This window comes from Mixophyes fleayi, chromosome 5, assembly GCF_038048845.1.
Source record: "Mixophyes fleayi isolate aMixFle1 chromosome 5, aMixFle1.hap1, whole genome shotgun sequence".
Classification (NCBI taxonomy): Eukaryota; Metazoa; Chordata; class Amphibia; order Anura; family Limnodynastidae; genus Mixophyes; species Mixophyes fleayi.
The window spans coordinates 237296277-237322013 of record NC_134406.1 but is presented as its reverse complement, the minus strand read 5'-3'; the positions used below and the strand labels follow the sequence as shown (position 1 = coordinate 237322013).

The 25737-nt window shown below is 39.0% G+C and overlaps 1 protein-coding gene across 2 annotated transcripts in view; it reads right to left on the bottom strand.

Annotated features, from left to right (window-relative positions):
* LOC142159092 (uncharacterized) overlaps positions 1 to 23932 on the bottom strand; it is a 304132-nt gene extending 280200 nt beyond the window's left edge. For both annotated transcript variants that reach the window (XM_075213684.1, XM_075213685.1), the window contains exons 1-2: positions 23866 to 23932; positions 17619 to 17798 (exon numbers count right to left, since the gene is read on the bottom strand). In XM_075213684.1, coding sequence (XP_075069785.1) covers positions 17619 to 17777 — 159 coding nt within the window. In that variant the 5' untranslated portion in view covers positions 17778 to 17798; positions 23866 to 23932. The remainder of the gene's footprint in view (positions 1 to 17618; positions 17799 to 23865) is intronic.
* Between the last annotated feature and the right edge of the window lie 1805 nt (positions 23933 to 25737).

Genomic DNA, 25737 nt, shown 5'->3' with positions numbered 1-25737 from the left:
CCTTGCACATATATATACAATACAGAATGGTGAAGGAGAGGACATCACATCATAGGGAGATGCTAAGGCCCCATTTCCAGTTCATTCCAGAATTAATGAAGTGCAGGGCTCTTTGTTAAAGTATGTCCAATCTACCAAGGGACATTGCTGGGATATAAATTCAGCATAGACAAAAAGGGAAAGGAACATAAACTAGCATAGCTGTCCCTTGGCCTCTGTAGTCCAGCAGTTTAAACTGAAGAAATTACCTAGAAGATCATTTAGAGTTAGGAACAGTTCCAGATAAAAGGTGCCAATTTGAACCTGGACAAACCATATTGTGAAGTAAGAGATGAAAATGCATTACTTTGCGTGCAGGGCAAATACTACCTACCAAGATAGTAGGCAAAATTACACCTTCTAGTTGGATATTCTACTAACTCTACAAGAGGCCCTTAATGTGCAATCTAAAAATGAGATACAATTCAACTAGTATTCCACTATACTTAACTTTTATAACATAGTCAATATGATAACTTATTATTTGACGTTTAAAGGCTAGTTCACATCTGTTAACTTTCTGTACGGTCATTATGTGTTTTTGAAGATAAAAAAAATCCAACACCCAGGACTCTGTGTCACTATTCACATCTCTGCTGCATGCAAAAATGCTTTTGATACTTTTTTATTGTGTTCATTTAAAAAACACCACAGGCAAACATGTGAATGAGCCCTTAAAGGCACCAGTGTGGCTTTAAGTGGGGAAGGATGGTGTGCCATAATCTCCAAATGAATAGTGGAATACAAATGGACGGTGAATTATAAAAATAGACAGAATCTGTAGACTACAAAAGACACTTCCTCTGTGGCAAAGGCATATACAAAATGTACTTATTTTCAAATTTAAAAGCACTTTCTTTAAAAAAAAAAACAGCACGGTGATACAATATATTAAAGCGGTTGCTCAAAAACTAAACTTCACCCCACATATACCATGTTGGAGAGCCCAGTTACATGAAGCGGAGAACAGAGAGCTCTTCCCTGGAGGGCTACTGTAGAAATATAAATGGTTTATTTCCCCTGCTTCAACACAAATGTGCACTATGAAGTGCTCTGCAGGATTCCAGATCAGGTAAATGGGGATTACTGGGGATATCTATTTGCTATACGTAGGGTATCTGATAGATTAACAAAGACCATATAGATTCCTGAGAATCTAGACTATGTAAAATAATGCCGTTCTTTATTAGAGACATAATGAAAGTTATTTGCTTTCCACCCCATTTCCCCCTAGATAAACATGGGACAACTAAGGAGCAGTTTAATTTAAAAGATCCCAGCATGAACTAAAATTCAGTTTGTTAGTTTTTTATTACACATCTTCTGCTTTAAAATAGTCTGTTATCAATATTACTAAAATTAAAAATTACAGTTAATATTTATCGATTTGACTAATTTAGAATCACTAAGGCTCATATTTGAGCCGAGAGAGTGTAAAACTGCAGAGCAAATTCTATTATGTGACGTCACCTGAATACTTCTGCACAATTAAACCCGATACTACGGGAAAGCAGATAGCGTTAGAGACCAATGAGAGGAATGGGACAGTTGCGATCCTTACTAAACGCAAATTAGGCACACAACTGTACCTACTTGCAATGAAGATTAAAACAACTTTAAATTTTTCAGGATGGGATTATTTAAATGAGATAAAGGGATTTAAATGAGATAAAGGGTGGAGATGTTGCATTTACAGTGGCAATCCTTGCTCTGTAGCTAGGCTTGAAGTCTTTTTCGCATGGCAAAAGGACCTATTCTACAGAACCTTGTAGGCGTCAAGCATTGCAGAAGCAACGTTTTTATAAGATCAAGATCCGCAGTGTGTGCAAGTTGAATGAGTGTAAGACAAGTCTCCCAACTTTGTGGAAATGGCAAAATGCGTGCAAGCGGTTGCTGTGGCACGTACCAAATAAGGGAGTGTGCCCACGCACCACCGGCACATGTCCAGCGTACCTCACAGCAATGGGCAGCCTCCAGCCTCCTTCAATGTAGAGCAGTAGTGAATGGGACATACTTACCACTTTCTGGTCAGAGGAATTCTCCGCTGGAATGAGACATCAAAATCAAGACTGTCTCACCAAAATCAGGACAGTTGGGAGGTATGCTGTAAGAGCACCTAGGTCACATTTTGGATATCTTGAGCTCCATTTACTGATACATCCTAGATCAGGCTATCTTGGGCATACGCAATAATCATTTATTTACTGGTAATATTATTAGTACATGTTTACAGCATAGTGAAAAGTGACCTCTTTTCACTGAAAAAATCTCTTGAGATCACCAGAGAAATCGCATTAGCTTGTAACAATGGAACAGTCAATATGGAGACTTGTGTAAAAAGTTATGCACACAACATAATTTAAACACAATGTTGATGATAGTGAGGATTATTTACTAACATTTTGCCAACATTCACTAAACAACAGCAAATAATCAGTAATCAGCTTTATCTAGTTCAGGTCAGACAATAAAAGGAAATGTCTGGTTGGCTGTTATGGTTTAGTGCAAATGTAACAGTAGTAAACAACCCTTAAGGTCCCATTACTAGGTGTTTGTCTTTTTTCAATTTAAGAAGAAATATATACAGTAATAATAGTAATGATTGGCTGACATAAAGCTGCTTTCTTATTACCTGAATGTAAAGAACACTGTCCATTTCTACATGTATCACATCTCAGTATGACTATACTTTGACTTGAGACAAATTTCTTGACTTTCTTCCATTTCCCTGATTCTCCTTCACGTGCTTTCACCTCACACCGTTTGACTGTCCCTTTCTCCTACTCCCTTAGATTTTTCTACCCCTGAGAACACAGCTCTCTAAAACATGTGAGTCAGCCCATGCCAGAATTTTAAGGTGTGTCATGCTATATTGGTGCCTTATAAATAAATTATTCAGTAATATATGCGTGAGGTGCATAAACACTGTGTAATTGAAGCTTAATTAATAACACTATCCCAAAAAGGTTCTATAATTTAATACAAGTATGAAAATATAACAAATGGCATAGTGACCTACCTTTTCAGCCTCCCCTCGGGGACATCCTGGAAGGTAGGTTCAAAGGGTAAGTGCAGGGGGCATGGTAGTGTGTATGTTGGCGCTATATAAATAAACTTAAATAATGATGATATCTAAAAGATTATTACCCTTTATTATTTGTAAGGCCGGCTAAACACTACAGTGCTTTCAGACAATTAACGGGCCAATCAGACGAATTGCTACATAGCCGGAGTGATAGGAGAGACTATTAGCTCGCTACTGGATGCTAGAACAAACTATTGGGTGGTATGGAATGAGGGAATAGGGGGCAGATCTCTGCTACATGGTTAGAGACAATGTTTTGACATGAAATAAGTGTGCCACCATGTGTCTGCAGAGTACAGGGGTCACATACCATCCTGCATTTCCTCGGCATCTCATAGTGGGTGCCTGTCTTTGAACTGCTAACTAGCAAATGGACGGCTTTTAGTAAGATAAGTACCATTGCCCCCCCATGGTCACAGCAATTACCCTCTTCCTGCGGCTTAGCCTGGACGCTGCCAGGTCTAGAAAATCTTCAGGGCTAGGTGCCAGGATGCAGGCGTTAATGGTTATGACAGATGAAGAGCACAGATCTGATGGAAATTGTGTATAGGAGTGGTTCCCAAACTGTGCGCCTATGCTCCCTGGGGTGCCTCGGCGATCTCACAGGGGTGCCTCGGCCAGGACCAGTGGTAAGCAAGGCGGGGGACTACTTGGTAATAATTCTGGCTTAGGGGTGCCTTGAAAAAATTATGGAGACCCTAAGGGTGGCTTGAACTGAAAAAGTTTGGGATCCACTGGTGTATAGTATGTACACATGAATCAGCATGCTGATAGGGGCTTTTTTTCCCCCCTGTCGTTGGTAAATCGGTAATCGTTAGAATTTTCCTGTAATGCGTACATAGCCTAAGCAATACAGGCACCGGAAACAGCCTTAATCCTGTTTCCACCCAAATTAATACACAAAATACAGACCTGGACTGGTGATCACCTAGCATTAATGACATGCATTGGTAGGTGAACCAGGAAAATATTTATTTGTTAAATTTAAAAATGTTAAAAAAGAGTTTTAAAGCAACAATAACAGAAATCAAACAGTAGTTTTTCCACAAATCACTTAGGTGATTTACAATGTTATTCTGTATAGTTTTTAGTACAGGTAGTGCGGCCACTTACTACCGCTAGAGAGCAAGTCTGATTCCTCTAAACTGAACCCACATCTCCCCTACAACGGAAAAGTAGCATCGCTGCCTATATAATAAGCACTTTCTAGAAACCATTCGAAGAAGCATTTAAATTAATGATCTTAAAGTGGATTTACAGCACACTGAATTACTACAACCAAGCAGTAAAACAGTCATCCCCTTGTCCGAACAGCTTAGAGCCCCCAAAAGAAGAGACTTGAATTAAACAGAATAGTGGGAGTGAAGGAGTGAAAATGGCCACTGTTGTTAATGTGCTTGGCAGCCGCTCTCTAGCTCTTTAAAGCAGAATGAAGAAAGATCATTGCCTATCATTCCGCTAATCCCTATTTTATTTCAACATTTCAAAATCTGAGAATGTTTATCCAACTGTATGTCATTTAGAACTTCAGATATTAATACAATGAAATCTCTACGTTGGTATTCCTGTCTAAAACTGGCAGCGGCAACTGCTATAAAGCAAATTGAATGTCAGTGATAATTAACACTGACAGAGAAGGAAACACAGAAAAAGTAAACAGTGGTTAAATTGTGTTTTTTTGCACAATACATTAAAGTTGCTAAGTGCTGAGGACACCTTCTCCTGTTCTACTCTAGTCGAAATGATGTATTTCCAAGAAAATGCTACTGAGAGAGAGTTAAGCATCAGGAAACCATTAGATGGCAGTTTTCAGTAGTTTCAATCCCACAATTTGATTTTTAAATGATGAAACATAAAATAAATGAAATGACTTTGCGCAAACATATACGTGGAATAAATTATTTCAAATGAAAGCATGGAAGTTATTTGTTCAGCTGCTCCAGTGGTTGGAAGGTTAAGAACAAAAGCTATTATTGTTCGGTGTATTTTTTAGCAGGAAATAGACAGTGGCAAAGATACAGAAGTTCAACACATGAGATCAGAGACACAGTTTTCATAGCAGACTCGAAACAGATGTTGGAAAGACGTGTGATCTTTACAGAAACTATTAGTTATGTTTTCTTTTGAAAGTGTAGCACGTTAACAGAAGCGTGTACCTGGTTAACCACTTCACCGTTTTCAAGACCTGGCCGTGTTAAAGGGTTAAGCAGCCTTGTACAGCAAATAAACATAAAACGAGTAGAAGAAAATGGAAAGTAGAAAAGATATTTGGACAACACGCCCTGCTTACTCAACACGAAAAGTACAGGCATTTATGAAATTCTATCATTTAATTATAGCCTGCACATTTCTTAAAACACGTTTTTCCATTATACATAATAATTTGCTTGAACCACTAGCCCAGTAATTACAGCAATTCCATCCAAAATTAAATTTTGAAACTATTTTGAAGACTTTATAAATAATGATGTCTAAGCCTGTGTTTTTTTTTAATTGCGCCTTTCATTAAATGACCTTATTGTAACATAGGTGGGTTACAAAGAAAATTCACTTTATGAAAAAGATTCCATTGGATACAGTTATTAACCCACTGACTAAAAAGAACAAGAAAAAAATCCCCACAGGCAGGACTAAGAAACAATTAGGAAATTCTCTGTCAAGATTCATAAGACAGAGTCCACAAGACAAACTCAACCAGTGCAATTAATGTACAGTTCTGTAACATGAACGTGCAATGATATCTCATGCATGCCGTGAACACCAAAGGATTCAAACCGTGGCTTAAGCTTTTATACAAATATTACTTTCATCTGTACTAGCATTCCATTTTCATTTTAGCAACTATTTATTAAAACCAAAGAAGAAGAAGGGTCTTAAAAGCATTACTAAAAATGACATTACATCACCAAGAAAGCACTGGCCTTTACCATCAACGATCTCCTCGTCATGAAATATAAGTAAGCACTTTCATTAAGAAAGGGAGTCTTCCTCATTAGACTGGTGTTGATATAAATACCAGACTTGACCTTGTTGAGCAAGATGGTGGAACTCATGTCACTAAGTATTAACCTTACAGAGACATTATGCCTTTCGATACAGACTTCCATTTAGCTTAAGACACCATCCACTGCCAATTAAAGCCTCCAGCTGACAACAGTCATGTTAAAATTACAGACAGTGAGCATCAAATAGGATTCACCACATCTATAGTAAGTTCCTGCAGATGCGCAACCTAAAAAAGAGTACACAGTATATCTGCAAATAAATTTAGCAAAGACCAACAACCAACATTAGACTGTTATGCATACCAACTGATCAGATTTTCAAAGGACATTCCCCATTTGGGGGTACTATCCCACCATCCCGATAAATGGCATTTTTTCAGGAAAGGAAGTTTGGAGGTATGCCCAACTGCCTCTGGTCTACATAACAATTCAAGGGTGTTTTTCGGGGGAGAGGATGGGGTTGTTGGCAGCCTAGCGCTTCTGAAGCCCTAGGCATGCACCACCTCCATACAGTGCAGTCACGCCACAAAATTGCCCTTATTCCAGAGGAGGCTAATGTTGGGAGGTCTGGATACAATAATCCAGAATTTACACTAATAGTGAAAATAAGACAAGAAATGGTCAGAAGCAGCAAGCTACATGAACAAACCTTATATATTTTGTTTTACAGTTATTTGAAGATATCATTGCAGAGTCTGCAGACGGAGGAATTAATTTACTAATGCACAGAATGTCTGTCAGTGGAGCCTCACCTGTCCTGCAAAGCTGTACAGAAAGAAGTGAATAGGAGGAACATGAAATTTAGATGACTGGGGAGAACTTTAACTTTTCAAATCCAATTATTGACCACATCTTATTGCATTCAACTGCACAATATCTCTAAAACATGCCTTTTTTGTCACATGCACCAAGGTCTTAGTTCATGAACCAAGATCTCAGCTTGAGTAAATTCACTCTCTGTAAACTGTCTGTTCCCTCCACAGACTGTTCCCATTATGAATACTACTGCCAGGATTACTTACATCAAACACTCAACATCAGCTTCCCTCCCTGAAAATCCCTGCACTGTCTCCAGATTCCAATTCAAAGTATTTCCTTAAAGCTATCCACAATTTCACCCCATTCTACATTTGAAATCTCATCATAAAAGTACTTGCCCAAACACCCACTATATCCCTTCAATCTACCCTCTAATCCCTTGTTTTTCACCATGTCTCCTCACGTCCTGCTTTCATCCCTGCACCTAATCCAACCCAACCCCATGCACCAGCAACCCTGAAAATCTCATCCATACCTCCCCACTTCCCTCTACTGTGCTCTCTGGAACTCCAGATCCATCCTCAAAAAACTGCCCTCCATCCACGACCTCTTCATTTCCAACTCTCTTAACCTACTTGCCATCACTGAAGCTTGGCTGTCCTCCATGAACACTGCTTCTCTTGCTGCTCTCTCCCATGGGGGCCTGTCTTTCACCCTCTCTGCCACACCAGAAGACAATCCAGGAAGTGGGTTTGGCATCCTCTTATCCCTCAATTGTAACTTTTGAGTCATTTCCCCTGAACTCTCACTCCATCAACTTAGGTGATTTCAACATCCTCATTGACAAGCCCACCGACCCAACTTCCATCAAACTTCTTGCCCTTTCTTCCTCCTTTGGCCTCTCACAGTGTATCTTATCCCCAACCCACTGTCTACTCCTTAGAACTCATCTTCTCCCATCAATGTGCTCTTTCTGACTTCCCTAACTCTTCCTTCCCACTCTCTGACCACCAACTCCTGCTCATATTAGCACGTACTAGACGGAATCTAGATGCTCTTGAACCTGCTATTTTCTCCTTCTCTTTCAAAACTCTCTATTCCCCCATGGATCATGCTCTCCTGTTGCTCACCCTTCACACATTTGGCCTCTCTGGCTTTGTCCTTTCATGGTTCACCTCCTACCTCGCCAATCACTCCTTCTATTTCCACCGCAGGCTCCACCTCCCCCCATCCATCCTTTCAGTAGGAGACCCAAAGGGTTCTGTTGTTGGTCCTCATCTCTTTTCTCTTTACACCAGCTCCCTGGGTGAACTCACTTCCTTCAGCCTCCAGTACCATCTCTATGCCGGTGACACTCAACTATACCTCTCATCTCCTGATCTTTCCCCTTCCCTTCACTCTCTGGTGTCTCCTCCTGGATGGCTTCACGATTTCTCAAACTTAATATAGCCAAAACAGAACTCACTGTCTTTCCTCCATCTAGATACTCCTCCCCACTTAACCTCTCTATAACTGTTAACAATACCACTATCTCTGTTCCCCAACTTCACTGGCTGGGTGTCACTCTCAACTCCTCTGATTTGCCCTACACATTCAATCTCTTACCCAATCCCGTGGCTTCCAGCAACGCAATATCGCTTGCATTCAGCCCTTCCTCTCCCTGGATGACTCCAAAACTCTTATCCACTCACTGATCATTTCTCATCTTGATTACTGCAACCTTCTACTTACTGGACTACCCCGTTCCCATCTCACTCCCTTTCAATCTATACTAATTGCTGCTGCTAGACTTATCTTCTTCTCATCTACATCCCATCTCTTCCCTCTCTGCCTAGTCTTACACTGGCTCCCTTTCCCATACAGAATCCTCTTCAAACTCCTTACCTCACATACAAAGCCCTCGCCCACTCCATTGCTCCCTACATCTCCAACCTCCTCTCCGTATACACTCCCTCCCGTCCTCTGCGATTGGTCTATGACCATCGAATTTCCTTCGCTCTAAACATCTCCCTCCTGAATCCAAAATTTCTCCGGGCTACCCACCCCCACACACATTCGAACAATCTCCCTCGTTCTCTTAGACTATCCCCTGTGCAGCTTCAATCGGCATTAAAAACCGTCCTATCCTTAAAAGCATACTAGCCATCCGCTTAACCATTTCACCAACTTTGGTTACCTCACCCTCCATCTCTTCCATTTGTTCCTCTTGCCCCAGATCCCCTTCACCGGCTCACCCCTTGAGTCTACTGTCTGTCAGTCCTTCCATTTACTTTGTAAGCTCTTATGAGTAGGGCTCTTTTACCTTCTGTTTCACTACCTATAGCTTTTGCTCCAGCTACTCTGTCCACCTGCTCCTTGGACTCTCTGTCCCTTGACTACACTCCTACTTATCTTTGTACCTCTTTTGGTGTCTCCTAACCTATTAGCTGTGTCCACACAGGCACTTGAGCAAAGCACCCAATATATGCTGTGTCAATTAAAGGTGTATGTTTCTGGGGCTGTACTGATTGCATGCAAGGAACTATAAGAACATTGTTTTCCTTTTCCCCCTAAGCAATATATATGTTTGTGTCAGTGTAAAAATCAGCTAAATAAGAATATATTCAGAAAAAATGTGAATGATTTAGCATGTGAATGCTACATTTGGAAAATGAAAGATTGCTGTAACTGGAGCAGCTTCCCTACAAAACATTGTGAAATGGATGCACATTATGCCCTTTCGTGGTATCCAATGAGTTGTGAATACATCTCAATAGGAAGGGTGAGATCTTGCAAATCTCAAATTATAGCTTTTCAATGACAGCAACTATTTCCAGAAGTATCAGAAAGATTTACAAGCTTCATAGACAATTTACTGCGTAATTTTAGCTTTCAAACAGACTATGTAATTTTGTTCCCAATCCACATGTAAATGCACTGCTTACACAGAGTTAAAGACAGAACAACTCTGCCGTTATGCTCTTAAAATGATTGCAGTATTAATAAATGTAAAGGCAAATAATCTTTAAATGTTATTACAAGATGATTATTTTAAGAAAAAAAAAATCATCTATTATATATATTGTGTTATATTGAAATTGCTATTACAAAATAATTTCCCATCTCTCATGCTATGACGCAAGCATGGTATAAACATGGCAAGTAAAGAGATATACAGTAGTACAGAAATTGCTGTAAATTTTGACAAATGGAAAAATATGACAGCTGGAACATCTGGATAACTAACTAAACAGTAAGGGTCATTTACAGACCGGAACAAATGCCAGGGCACATTCTGTGGTATATACAACGGCGTACACTCCAGTTTAAACATTATGGTGTTGTTCTGTGCTCTGCTAACCTAACGGTTTGGACCATTGCTTTTATTAACTGGAACATTTCCTACATTCTTTAAAAAACAAAAAATTATTGAATTCACCTTTTTTATATTTTATTGCCAATAATGCAAAGTCCAAAATCACAACAACAAAGAAAGAAAAGAACAAACAAACATACATAAAACAAACATGAGATAAATATAGCAGAGATCACCCAGTACCCAAGTTGGGTACAACATTATAATTAAGATTCTCACAATGTGACATTGCAAAAAATACACATCAATAGATAACAGTTTACAGAATCCAATACAGGATAATGTTTACAACTTAAAGCTTAATGTAAGATACTTATGATGTAGACATGCAAGTACAGGAAATTTAGTTGAGTAAACTATTACAGAGTAGACTCATCTGCATATTTCCAGAAGTTAGTATACACAAAATAGTCACACTGGGAGCCTATAGTATAGTTTTATCATCTGTATAAGATTTTGTTCATGTTCTCCTTTATTTTTACACATACTGAACTACTGGCTGTAGTGCCAGTAATCACCGCCCAGTTCTCATTGGCTAGTGCCTGATTGGCCTACCATTTTCATTTGTGCAGGTTTTATCTTGCAGTGCTTGATACAGTTAGTTCCAGATACAGGTTTGAGACCTTTTGAATAAGCCCAGCAGAAGCAGAGAGAAAAGACCGAAGTCACTGAAATCTAATACCACTTAGAAACCAAAGGATGTTGTGTTCGGTCATGAAGGAAAGTCCATATTATTCTAAAGTGGGATTAATGGCTGGGGTCTGGTGCTAAAGTATCATTTGCATGTATAATCCCAAATTGATAGGGACAGAGAGATGACTGGATGGGATTTTATACTTGTAGGTCACTGTTGACTAAGGAGTCAGAGGAGAGAGGAAAAATCCGAAATCTTCAATACTGGGTCACACCTTGGTGGATAATGGAGCATTCCATTGCAAATATTGTGAAAAATAATTGCTAGGCAATTTTTTTGCAAAGTCTGAGACACAAAAGAGGACTATTCAAAAATAAATAAATTTGAATGATCCTGCTATAGCAACTGGAACACCCCTCCCCCCAACAGAAATGGAAAATTTGTATTTAATGTTGTATCATTTGTTTTTGTGTTTGTCTGCAAAAGTTAAATCCAGTAATCAAGCAGATATGGGATGCATAGCCATTGTAACAGAAGTGTCTCTTCATAGCAGCACTGGAGATGAATAGGGTCAGTATATTAGAACATACTGTATAAGTACATGAGGGGTTTAAAGGTTCTTAATGGAAGTATACTATAGAAGAAGTTATAGTGAGGAACAACATTAGAACATTTTTATTTAGAGGGTAGAAGATGTCTGGGACAAAGGTTTATGTTATTTATATTCGTTAAACAATACTAAAGATGGTGCAGCTGGTAAAAAGATACATATTTTACTACCATGTGGGGTAAGAGCTGGGGACTAATGTAGGGATCAATGTAGGGATTAATCTAACACTATGGGGCGTATTCAATTGTTAACGCTCACAATTGAATACGCCCTAATGTTTTGTTTTTTTTATTCTAATTGACCACTATTTTTAAAGACTATTACATACCTGGAAAGATAAGCCCGCTGAATGTATACATATTATTTTGATGGTGACTGTATTTTTTAAATTCTACTATGTCTCCAATCTGGAGGTAGTGGATTCATGGAATCTTGTCTAAGCAGTTGTGTAAGCATCCTATGCATAGGAAGGCAATGTCAGACTTTCAAACCACAACACAATTATTTGTATTGCTTACAACCACAAGCCACAAACCCTCAGATTCATACTCTCTTCTCTACTCCAAGCTTCAATAGAGTTTTCCCAATGGGATTGTTTTCATCCAGAACAGAAATTTAAAAATGCAATCTTTAAAGTCACAAATTTCAAGAGGCGCTGATAAATTAAAATGACAAAGAACGTATTGAATTCTTGGAATAATAGCTGGCATGTGTGAGACAAATGAACCTGTACTTGTTCTTAGGGTTGTACATTTATCTCCTTAGATAAAAACATGGACCTTTTTACCAACCATTTCCTTGACAGTTTTGTGTATTTTATATGCCTTTATTTCCTACCTATCCCAGAAACTATGTTACTCTAGATTACTGATTGCATAATTGAATTAATTAATAAATGGAATATTTAGGTTAGATCTCAATTCTGCTGTTACAAAAACATGTTTATGTATACCAGGAGCAGGAGAATGTGTTTCCATAGCTTAACTAATGAAATAAAAAATGAGGTATCTTCTGCTTTCTAGTCATCTTGATAAAACCACTGGGTAAAAAAAAGCATTATGATACATTGTGCAGCCTTGTATGCTACAGATGTCTGTTTACCACAATAACCTCTTTTAATAATCTGATTTGTTTTTATTTATTTGTCAGAGAAAGTATTTTTATCATTGTAGAATTGTTTGATCTGAATACAAACAACATGGTATGATCCACTTAAAGAGATCACCAAGGTTGGTATGATCCACTTAAAGAGATCACCAAGGTTGTGAAGGTGATGTTAGAATTCACTCTTTACATATAAAACAACAAGGCTCTTACAGATGGAGCACATTTTGTTGGCTGAACCAACAGTCTTGATAATGTAGTCCACCAATTCTTGGATAAAAATAACATGACTAAAGCACGGGGCACAGAATGCATGAATTCTTATAAATTTTGCTTAAGGCCACAGTGCCTTTCCATTATAGTGTGAAGGACAGTGATAGGCCACCTGGAGGAACGCAGAGGCCGCATGTGCGGCCCTCGAAACTTCAAAAGGGCCACACGTTACTCTTAATAGCCCAACTCGACACCTCCGTTCTGCACAAGATCTGCGGTCTCTCTTCCACTCTCATCACATCCTTCCATTTTCGGTTACAGGACTTTTTTTGGGCTGCACCCACTTTGTGGAATTCCCTCCCACGCACAGTAAGACTTTCCTCTAGTCTTCAAACCTTCAAACGTTCTTTGAAACCCCAGCTCTTCAGACAAGCTTATGATATTCCTCAACCACATCTTAATCTCCCTTGGTTACAATATTACCACCCTCTACACAGCTAACACAAGACAACAACCCTCTGACCAACATTGCTGTGTGACTGATCACACAGCCCACTCAATACTTTTACTTTTGCATTCTAGCTGGTCCAGTGTGCAATATGATGTAGCACGTGCCCTTGTGTTTCAAACTCCCATTGTCCTATAGATTGTAAGCTTGCGAGCAGGGCCCTCTTACCTCTCCTGTCTGTATGTATTACCCAGTATTGTCTTATTAATGTTTGTTCCCAATTGTAAAGCGCTACGGAATTTGCTCGCCCTATATAAATAAATGTTGATGATGATGAAGTTAAAACAATACATTTATTTAAATAAAGATATATCTATCTGTAATAACATATTAGCAAGCATTTTAAATAGGTGTTACAAGATATAACATACAAACAGGACAACAAAGTAAACAAATGCTTGGGAGGTGAGGGCTTGGAGGGCCGCATGCGGCCCTAGGACCGTCTGTTTAAGAAACACAGGGGGTGGGGGTCCGTGCTCCCTTTATATGTGATGTATGTTGAGAATTGCTACCTGGGGGAATACGATAGGTTGATAGGATAGGGCCGTCTGTTGCCCATTAATGGTGTAGGAGATCGGAATATTTTAACCCACATTTGGTTAGGAAAATGGAATTGTAAATCTGTATCACCTTAAATGTGGGCAGTGATGGGTTAAATAAGCACCTAAAAATTCACCATGATAGCTGGTTTCAAATACAATCTTCCCTACTCAAAAACATGAATTTATGAAGGAAACTGTTGGGATTTGATACATTTTAACAACCCAGAGGAGTCTAGAAAAGAATTTATATTATACAGTCCTAATAATTCTCTTTGATGTGCAGTGTAATATGCAAGCACCTTCTTATGTTTGCCTCACATGGGTGTACACTTCCCATGCATACCAGAGCAGTCTTGCTACGGTAGATAAAAAATATATATTAATCTAGTTAACGCAGGTATTGCAGCTGAGAGTTGTGATGCCGTCAATTTTATTCCCCATCTGAACAGAAGCAGAAGAATCAGCAACGAAAAATAAGAACATCAAGGGTTCTTTTTTTAAATTATAGTCCGACAAATGAAAATGATTTTTATAAGGTAACATCTGTTTTTCTGAAACCAATTTAAGTGCAATTATGGTAACTATCTACTCAAAAGACATAGCAAAGAGCAGATCTAATTTGTTGTAAATTGAAGAAACTCATCGCCCCCCTGGCAGCAGCAGTGTGTAAAAAGTTCTTGGTAAGGGGGGTCATGGAAAGATCACATGCAACAGAGGTTTTGTATCACATCTCCAAATTACTCAGAGGCACTGTAGTCTTGAAAATTAAACTAAACTTCCCTAATTCCAAGAAATAACACTGCAGTGAAAATTGGTTGTATGACTTTGAAAGAAAAATATTCTTTCATCTAAAAAAAAAAATGTCCTGTGAGTGAAGAGAAGAATCCAAGAACCAAAGATACAATGATGCACACTGTGTATTCGTCATTTTCATTAATACCCTGTTAATAATTGTAGTGTGCAGCCAACATAATTTCGGTGAACTGACTAACCAATAGGGTGCCATGTCCATGACAAAAGTAACTAATCAGTACAAACCAAATCAAAGCAAAAATGCATCAGTATTTGCAAAACATGACTTAGAAAACACCTCTTAAGTAGTTACACCAATCAGAACCCATCTAAGTTTTAGGGAGTAGATATACATTTCCTTCTATTATTGTTCGGTAGGACACTAAAAGGAATGTTAAAAATAAAATAAAAGTTGTTATAACCTGGAAAGGCTGGATAATTGTTTTTTTTAATGAACAGACTACAAAGTGCAGTATTTAAAATGGAATTACTGTCCAATGAACATATATATTTTAAAGTGGTATAACAACAGGGCAGCAGTCTCTGCAGCAGCGGTGGGGCCCAGTGGCAGAGGGGTCACGTGTATAGGTTGAACTCACATTTCCCTTTCCTTCAACAGTTGTTCCCATCTTCCATGATCCCAACAGCCTACCTCCCAACTGTTCAAAGTTTGGCAGGACAGCCCAAAAAGGAGACTTCATAAGGAGCGGAGTTTAATCTCTTTGCCGCTGAGGATTATTTCATCCTGTGCTGAACACTTTTTGTGCTCATCACATATTTAATACCTGCTGCTCAAAAATGATCAGCAGACAATAAATAAACAGGGGTAACATTATTTGAAAGAGATGACTTCCCTTTTTCAAACAAGGGTACCCACAGAGCTTTCTAAGTGCCACGGATGGGGAGGTAGAGGCTCTAAAAGAGCCTCCCCTATGCCAGGCATTTCTCATAGACCTTAATAGACTGTGCGCATGCTCACACACGTCTCTGATGGAAGAAAGTGACAGTGGGAAGTGATCTGTGGTTTTACTAAGCCCTAAAATAGATGAGTGGGACTTGTTCTAGCACTTATGGGGGTCATGTAGAGGTCGAGTCCCACTCGTCGTTAGCACTAAATGGGTAGATTGTCCCGATTCTGCAAGTCTCAATGCTGAGAGTGATGCAGTGGGCAGTTGACTCTTTATATTGGATAAGGAGATTACTTTTATGACGTAAAACAGAAAATGGATTTTGTATTGCAGAAAAGGTGTGATAAGGACGGTTTCAATTTACTGGACCCTTGTTATCTAGTACAGTACAAGCATGTTGTGCTTTTCATTTGACTGCTAGAAAATACAAATTAAAGCATATCCCAAGACCTAAATAAAACAAAATGCTAAACAAAACACATTGTCAGGTTATTCCAGGATAGTTCTACAAGGATCCATTGCTAAATTATATTCCAGAACAACACCCAGGGTATATTAGCGATATGCTTATAACTGTGTAACTTCAATTGCTAATTATTTGTTTCTTGTTCATATCCTCTTTCTGCAAATACCAGTTAACAGCTAGCGGTCCCTCTGCCATGCAACTGTCTGACAACCGGTCAGGATACATCTTTGTCCAACTATCACACAACAGGGCAGCTTTTGGCCAGCCTAAAAGGTTAGGGTGGCTCACCATCTCCTTCACTATTGAATGATATATCTGTGTGTAAATTGTTGGATCAGAATTTTTCTTATAGGATGTTACTTGGGTAACACATTTTTATTTTTAAAAACTAAAACAGTGATAACACTTGGGCAAAATTCATCTAAAATGCTTCCTTCTTTACCATCCGCTGAAGTAACGTGATGCATGAGGCTTGCAACACCCAGGACAGAAAAGTAAAGTGTGCCTATAAACCTTCTATGTCTAACTACACAGTAATATACTTAGGCAGCTAGTAGGATAAAAGGAATGTATACATAGTTCAGCCATCTGTGTTAGATTGGTAAGCATGTACATATTACATTGCAGAGATGGGAATTGTAATGAGATGGAGAGGATAAATCTGGAAGTGATGAGTAGATTGAGTGGAGATCATTTAGAGAGTTTGGGCCAGCACAAAATGTTGCTATATTGCCCAGTACAGACAGGACACAATTTCAACTCCTCTCCTGGCTTGTAATGGCTCCAGAGCACTGAATGTTCAGTGCTTTCCACACACTCCAAACCACAATGTATCCATAGAGCAGAATTGTTAAATTCACCTGCATGCGGAATAAGCCGTTAATAAACTGAAGGGATGACAAGTATCTCTTGAATGGCAGGGGTCCCAGGAATAAAACCCCTGCCATTCTGATATCTGCAGGGGGGGGGGGGGGGGTTACTAGAAACAAACTTCTATGGGTGGACATTAAAACAAAACCCTTTACACTTAAGTCTACATGATGCTTAATAAAATATTATGGCACCGATTTCTAAAATTACAATAACTCTTGAAAGGAATGGTCAACAAAGATGTGTCATTTTCAAAGGACCCCCGGGAAAGCAGCCTGTCTCTCAGATCCCACCTACTTCCTATTGAAGTGAGAGGGACGGTGCCTCAGTGACGCAATTTGTGGCGAATAACGTCATTTTTTTCCTTGACCTCCCCTTTCCTGGAGGGAAGGTTTTTAAAGAAGGTAAGTAGGAACACAATACCCTTTTCACTAAATATATATGTTAATGGAGAAATTACAGTTGTTACTAAACTTTATACCTGAATAATAGTCCACAAACCATATGCAGACCTTGGATCACTAGGGAGCCAAAGCTAAGTGGGGACAACCTGTAATAAACGATAATGCAGTAAATTTTAGAGCCCTGACTTCTTAAATTGCAAAGTGTTTGGAATGTGTTCTGGCTGATTGTACCCCAGGAGATCGGGTTCATGTGGGGACTGAATTTTACATTTTAAGACAGCAACTACAACAAATAATTCCGCACAGTGGACCAATTCTGATTACCTTGCTTGCAGCAGCCCTCTTTGTGTCCTTGAGTTTATCGCTTGCCTTGTCCAGACTTTCTTTCTGCCGTTGTACGTGAGCTTCCAGCGCCTGCATCTCTCTGGTCTTTTTATGCAATTCAGATTTCAGGATTCCAACTTCCATGTTTAGCTCATTCATCTTAATGTCACTGCTGCTAAGCTGTAACAGATTGATGTCAGATATACTGAAGTGAAATATGTTATAAACAGATGTTTTTAAAAAGCATCATAATTAGTTTGTGGTCCGGGGACTCTAACAAAGCCATGTGTCTGACAGAAGATCTGAATATATGCAGCAAATAGGAATCAGGCACCCTGAAAGGACAAACATAGTTCTACTGTAATGCATGGGTGTCTGTTTGCCTGAAATGTAACTGGGATATGCGGTCATAGCTTCTGTTTCAAATTAATTACAAACAAGAACCACTTGTCTAATCTTGTCAGCATGTTTTGTTGCTGTTTTCCACATTTGTGTTTACTGAATCTGCTTTACTGTGTTCGCTGTAAACTGATTTTTACAAAAGTCTATGCGTTACATTAACTTAAAGGGACATTATGTAGCAATAATAAGAGACATGTATGAAAAGTGATGCACAGAAAAATAATCTACCAGCAGAAATTTTCATAAATATTCCTGTTTTTGAAGAACTTGTTGACAAAAACATGTGAACTTTAGTGTGTGTGTGTGTGTGTGTGTGTGTGTGTGTGTGTGTGTGTGTGTGTGTGTGTGTGTGTGTGTGTGTGTACCCATCTATGCAGTAGTGGAAGTAGCCATTTTGCAGGCTGGTCCAATATTCATTAAAGTATTCATTACAATTCATTAAAATTAAAATAATCAACTCACACAGAACCAACAGTATAACTGAGGCTAGTTTATAACACATTGATAGGCTGCTTTCACCATGTGTATAGAATATCAACAAAGTACATGCATTACAATCAAGATTATACAGTAGGTACAGCTAAATCTAAAAAGACTTGATAAAAGTTCCTAGTCTCATAAGGTAACCATTTTACATGTATTAAAGAAGACAAGCAACCTATTGTATTCAACAAAGTTGTCTAAGAGGCAAAAGCCACATATTGTTAAGGTGTGTTTGATCCTAAGCACATTATTATATTCAATGTTCACTTTTCAAATGGGCAGGGATAGCACCACTGAAAGCCAATCAGATCATCATAATTTTCACAGCAACAGTAGATGAGTGTGCTGGTCCTAAACATAGAACGTATTGTTTTGAATGCTCACATACCTACTTACGCTTTTACTAGAGCTCATTACGTGTTTCTGAACACATCTTGTTCCATTCACATGCGTTTTCCGCAAGTAAACATATTGGGGAAACCCTACAGAGACCTAAAAATATCTAGTAGCAAAGGCATAACAATTTCCAGTGGGCATGAGATCTTAGGGAGAGAAGGGGTACACGTGACTGGGGCATTATCATCATTATGTGAAGAGGGAAAACTTGGTAATAAATGAAACCAGAGAGGTAAGGTGAGCCACTCAAACGGGTACATGAAAAATATGGTGTCAAATGTACCTGTGAATGAACATCATACATCAAATGTGTTTTGATCATCACTCCTTAAAAAAATATTTTCCAAGGCAAAATGTATAACTGGCTGAACATTAGATATATATATATATATATATATATATATATATATATATATTTTGCTATTTGCTCCTGAAGACTAATATCAGTGGTGATGTATAGATGCTTACTATTTCTAGGTGACAAGTGGATGTCCTACGATGTAACCACAATATTATCATATGTCAGTGTTAACTTCAAAAACAAATGTTGCAACAAACTTATAGAATTACTATTAAAAGATTTTTTAAAAAAACAATAGCAAATAGCATATAACCATTTATTACGAAAACACCATAGTAATAGTCGTCCTCTCTCCCTGAAGTTTAAACAGTACGCTAAATTACAAATGTCAGCATGTTAAAAAGCCACTGTTTATCTTTAAAATGTAATTACGCAAGCTGAAGAAGAATGCCTAATTTACAGACTACAGCATGAAAGAATAAAATAACATGGTTTTAACTGCTGTAATAAGACACAGGAAATTTGTATTATTTTAACGGGACTCTCAGCGGTTACTAACTCATGCATTATTTAAAGCAAATACCAAAAAATATCTGAATTTACAGCAATGTACTAAAGAAGATAAATCCTTCTCACATAACAAACAGTATGTAAAATAGAGAGATGTATCCGCGTGTAACCAAAGACCAACATTTACAGTGATGCTGGTCACACTTGACTTAGGCTAGGTACACATTGGAGGTTTTTCAGCTGAATATCAGGCCAATCACCCAATAAATGACTGCTCGCCCACATTTCGCATTAGTGTATATACCTACTCGATGAACGACAATCGTTCCAAAGTGTCGATTGTTGTTTCATTTGGTTGGTCGCAGTGATTAATAATCTCGCTCCAATCACCTTCCGATCATGTAGTGTGTATACACTCACAATCACAATCCCCATAGAGTTTACAAAGACATGGGGGTAAATGTATGAAGCTTTGATTTTTTTCAACTCGCCGGAAATCGGCGACTTTGCAGGTAAAATTTAAAGCGGCGATGGCTTGTAAAGGCAAACTTGCCCTTGCAAGCCATCGCCGCTTTAAATTTTCACTGCAAAGTCGTCGATTTCCGGCGAGTTGAATAAATCTGAGCTTCATACATTTACCCCATGGTCTTTTCAGCCGATGCCGGCAATGAACATTTCCTGGTGACTAAATGTAGAGAGTGCTGTTGATCAAATAGTTCATTCTTATGTTCTGAGACTGAAAGTTTCATTTCAGAGCCACAGATGCTCATGAAGTTCGTAAGGGCATGTGGATAGCTATAACAAGGTGGTTTTAATCAGTGTGACAGGAATGAATGAATAAGTGACTATTGTGCTGTCATTCTCTACAGTCCTAACCCAGTCTTCAAGTACCCCTAACAGTGCAGGTTTTCCATGTGATAAGTGAAATAATTAGTACCACCTGTGGATCTGTTACAATGTGTCACTCAGTAATGAATATACCTGTGCTCCAGCACAGAGATATAGAAATCGGGCACTGTTAGGAGTACTTTAGGACTGGATTTGGGAAACACTGCTCTGAACAACTAGAGGTCCGGATGGTAAATCGTGTCAGTGTGTAAGTATCAATCGCCCGAGCGATTGGACCTTCAGTCGTTAGAAAAATTATTGTAGATAACATGGCGGTTGAAAAATTCTTCAGTGTGTACCTAGCCTAAGATAGTGGCAAATGTGAACAATGTCACGGCATGTGTGGCCACACAACAAGAGCGATGCCTGTGAATTAGATGGCTTTAAGCGGTTTGGATCATAATCAGGTAACCATAATATGTAGATTATGTCACACTACCTCTTTACTCGCCAGAGTGGTTTCCAAAAGGCTGGCAGCTGCATTATGGACAAATGTCCAAAGCCCTCAAAACTAATGCTCTCCAACTGAATTCAGTTATATGTGAGTAGACACAGTGACATCGTGCTCCATATAAACCTAGGAACTGTAAAAGTGATGGGCGTGTCAGCTGTGTGGTTAATAAAAAAAATAATACTATGAAAATGCTACATTGGCACTCTTAAAGCTGTAGAAGTGTAAGAGTGACATCGCCCTTACAACGGGAATTGTCAGCTACTTTTTGCTAATGAAAACAACAATTCTTGCCAATAATCTATCGTCCCATCTCTAAACCATAACACATGGCTAGATAGGCAACCTAAGCACATACTTATGGCAGCATTGTCTAGGACGCAGCATAATGTAGTAACTTTTTTTTACTTTTTCTGATACTTTGTCTTAACCAACGACCTTTTTTCCACTAAACATATTGGACATGGGAGTGTTAGACATAGAGGTATGAGCATATGGTATGCTCAAATACTGATTTCAGGCAGATTCACTCACAAATTCCACTTTGACAATAACAATAAATACAGCTGTAAAAAGGCATGAAACTATTTTAATTATAGTACAAATTAAAAAAGGCGTATTACGTTATGACAGATGTAACAATGACATCAAACATAGAAAATGTTGAGGTGTCGCTGTACAAAGCTTGTTGTGTAAATACCCAGTCTTGCTTTATTATTGTGTTTCTTCCCAAATGTAAAGCATTGTGGTGTATGTTATGTAAATAAATGTTAATAAATAAATAAGTATAAAGAACATAACAGGACTACACAGCAAAACTAACTGTGCTGCAGCTACATATCTGACACAAAAATCCCTCATGATCACTAGTTGCATATGTTGCATTTATTTTAAACTGTGGGGTGATATGTGTGACTTTTTTTCTATCTTCAAGATGCAAAAGATGTGTGTTCCTGATCTTCATTTCAGTACACTGTGTTCACTGTAATTAAATCACCACACCATCAGTTTTCTACATGTCTAATATTTTTTCACCAACAGAGCAATATCTTTTTTCCCCACAAAAATATATTCTTTTTTTTTTCTACTGAAAATAATGTGAAGTTGAAGAGTGAATGCTTTTCTGCACTAACTAAGCTCTAGACCCGGCGTGGACAACCTGTGGCCCTCTTGGTGTTTTGAAACTACAAGTCCCAGCACACTCTGCTAGCAAAGCATGCTGGGGCTTGTAGTTTCATAACACCTGGAGAGCCACAAGTTGTCCAGGTCTGCTCTAGACCACGATTATCAGTCATTTTATTGCATCATTGAACAAAATGCAACCCCTTACATCTGGCTCTGTCTGTAGTTTGGACAAATTGGGCCTGAGTCATTAAGGAGAGCAAGGCAAAATAAAAAAGTACATTTGATCCTGGACAAACCATGTTAAAATGCAAGGGGTACAAATTAGTTTATCATTTTGCACATAAATGAAATACTGGCTGTTTTTCATGTAGCACACAAATACTTGATAGCTTTATTTTTACACTGGAGTTTAAAGTTAATCTAGGACATGCCCTATCCCAAATACAAATCTGTCCCTGCGTTTTAAATTTACCTCCCCTCCAAGGCAACATAGTTTTGCCAAAGTGCAAAGTTACTCTTTTTTTTTTTTTGCTTTGCTCTCCTTAATGACTCAGGCCCATTGTGTGAATTGCCCCCTACAAAAAGGTTTTTAGCTGAACTTCAAACTAGAAAAGCTGTTTTTTTGCAGCATATAGAAGGGACCTAGGACAAAATTCACCAAAGTAAATTTGCCCTGGGATAGGGTCACACTGGCTTTTTAGAATACCATGGTTTTTCCAGCTAGAAAATTGCAGTTAATGGCATAAGCAATTTCCTTGTCACACAAGAAGATGCGTTCTAGTTGCTGAAGCGTTAACTAAGCGCTTGTTTTAAGCCAACACTGTTCCCCATTTACTTTCATGTGTCAAAACTCATGCTCAGAACACAGCAATTGCCTAAGCTGTAAAAATTGTGTCACTCTACGGATTGTATCACAGGACAGCAACTAAATGCTACATTTTTTTACCCAATACAGAAAAAAAAGCTTTCTCAAGCTATGAAATGCACTTAGAAATACACTGATGGGTATTTCTGTTACACAAAACCATTTCTCCCCAACCATAATGCAACCTTAGGGGGGTGTTTCATAACTTTGGAAAGGTGCATGTTCCTGTCTAGAAAATACAACATTCAATAACTCTTCTCTTTTAAAATAAATAAACACAAAAAAGCATCACCCTGTCTAAATCAAGTTTGCCTGGGTTGTGATATTACTTAAAATATATTTATAAACCTGGGAGAAAAATACAGCTGAGCCACCACCTCACACAATTTGATTTCTATAATCATGCTATATCAAGTTAAAATCATATTATTTAGAATTGTTTTCCAAGAGAGAGCAGATCTACCAGAAACCAAACGTTCTATTTCATGAATTAAGTTGTAAAGTTTACAATGTTCTTAGAATCTAACATCCTTGTTCATTCTAGAGAAGCCCTCATTCATTCATGTAAAAAGTTTTTCTAACTAGACTCCAATTGCAGCAGATACAGGTCTATAGACCTTAAGCAACCTGTTGTGGGGCTAGAAGTCAGAGCACAGTTGCTGGGACTTGTAGTTCCATAAAATCTGTAAAGCCACAGGGTAACTATCTTCTGAAGAGGTTGCTAAACCTACAGCCAGCTTGTGGTGGCAGTGAATGGCTCAACTAATGTGACTGGAAATGGCCCAGCGTATAAATATATATATTGCATTGGCGTCCTGACTTTTACCTTGCAGGTGTACAGTGCTGTGTGGTGTCGCCGTGTAATGCAGCGCTGGTTGCCCAGCACAACACTCTCCAGCCTGCACTACGGATATCCCCGCCCACTCCCTTATTCATAGTAAACTGTGAGTCCATGTGGAAGCGTCCAATAAATGCACGGCTCACATCTCCCCTCACCGGTATGCTAAGTGCAAGGAGAGCTGTGATTGGCTACAGGCGAGGTTGTGACGGTTAGAAGCTTGGTACTGATACAAGTCCGCTGCTCTTTGTTTGGGAAACCTGATGAGAGCAGTTAGGAGGGAGGGACAGAGAGAGATCATTTAAATCCTTTCATAGGCTACTGGGAATGAAGACACATGAAAGCTGTGGTGAAAGATTAATGTTCTGTCGAGAAATTAGGGTTAGAATGTAAAGCTGGGCATATGTGAAATGCACATGGGGCAATACAATTAGTTCAAATGCAGAGTACATGCTTGCATTAGACCAGGCCTGTCCAACCTGCGGCCCTCCGGGTGTTGTGAAACTACAAGCCCCAGCATGCTTTGCCAGTAGACAACCTGTTGATAGCTGGAAGGGCATGCTGGGACTTGTAGTTTCACAAACATCTGGAGGGCCGCAGGTTGGACAGGCCTGCATTAGACTATGACAGCATGCACCAGCAATAAAGCCAAACATCGTCAACTTCGCACTATTTTATGGAATGTACTTGTGCGCAGTGATTTAATTAATAAATCTGAAAGGCTTGTAAAATATCAGTCAATTCAATGAGTTTAGCTTAATTAAAGAATAAGTCAGTGCTAGGTTCAGAGGCAGACAAGTATGACCCTGAAGAAATGGGTCAAGTTGATGACTCTGGATCTAGTGTCCTTAAATGTGACAACTGCAATCATGTAAAGTAACTGCAGTGCTGCATGTTTTATGGTTATTGCTTTAAATATTCATCTTGGCATTTTTAGAGCTTGTACACATTGGCATAGGAAGAAAAAACACTTGTTAAAGTCAGTACCATATAATTTGGCTATTAAGAGAGCATTTAAAGAGTGTTATTAATATCATATATTTCCAGCAGCATAGTGTGTGTACTTAATGACTGCTTCCATAGAACTCTATTATATTGTACAGAGCTCATGTACTGGTGTTTTTGTTTACACTATTTTATTGGAGTATTTATCAGCTTTCAGGGAACATGTTACACAATATTAATACCTGTGTGCACAAGCCCTATCTGGATTTTTGTCATACTTGCCAACTCTTCCTGAATGTCTGGGAGACTCCCTGAAATAGGGGTGATCGCCCTCACTCCCTGAAAAGTCTGGCATTCTCCCTGATGCTGAGCCAGTACAAGACGTGGTTGGCTTCACCATCTGTGGCATGATGACACAGTTCAGAAATTGTGTCCTATGTCCATGTATTGATGCCTATGGGGTGGCCATTTTCATGGAGACCAAGATTTAATCAAAGACTGACAGGTAAGACAACATGACTTCAGTAATGGAGACAGAAATGTAAAAGACACTTCAGTCTCTAGAGATTCAGTAGCTGCTTTTCTTGAACGCATAGTTGCCTACTCTCCTGCAATGTCCGGGAGAATCCCGCATTTCTGGGAGATCTTCGGGGCTCCCGGGAGAGCAGGGCAACCTCCCGGTTCTCACCTCCACAATAGATAAGTGGTGGGGATGGAGCTTAATGAAGCAAATATCGCATCATCTTGGCCCCCCCCCCCCCCATGTTGTAATTGGCCAAAATTGTGACAACCATTTAGGGGGTGGGGCCAACATGATGCAATTCATCAAGCCCCGCCCCCACACACCCACCTCCCCCGGGATCTCCCTGAAGCCAATGAAGAAAAGTTGGCAAGTATGATTTTTGTGTTGAGGTG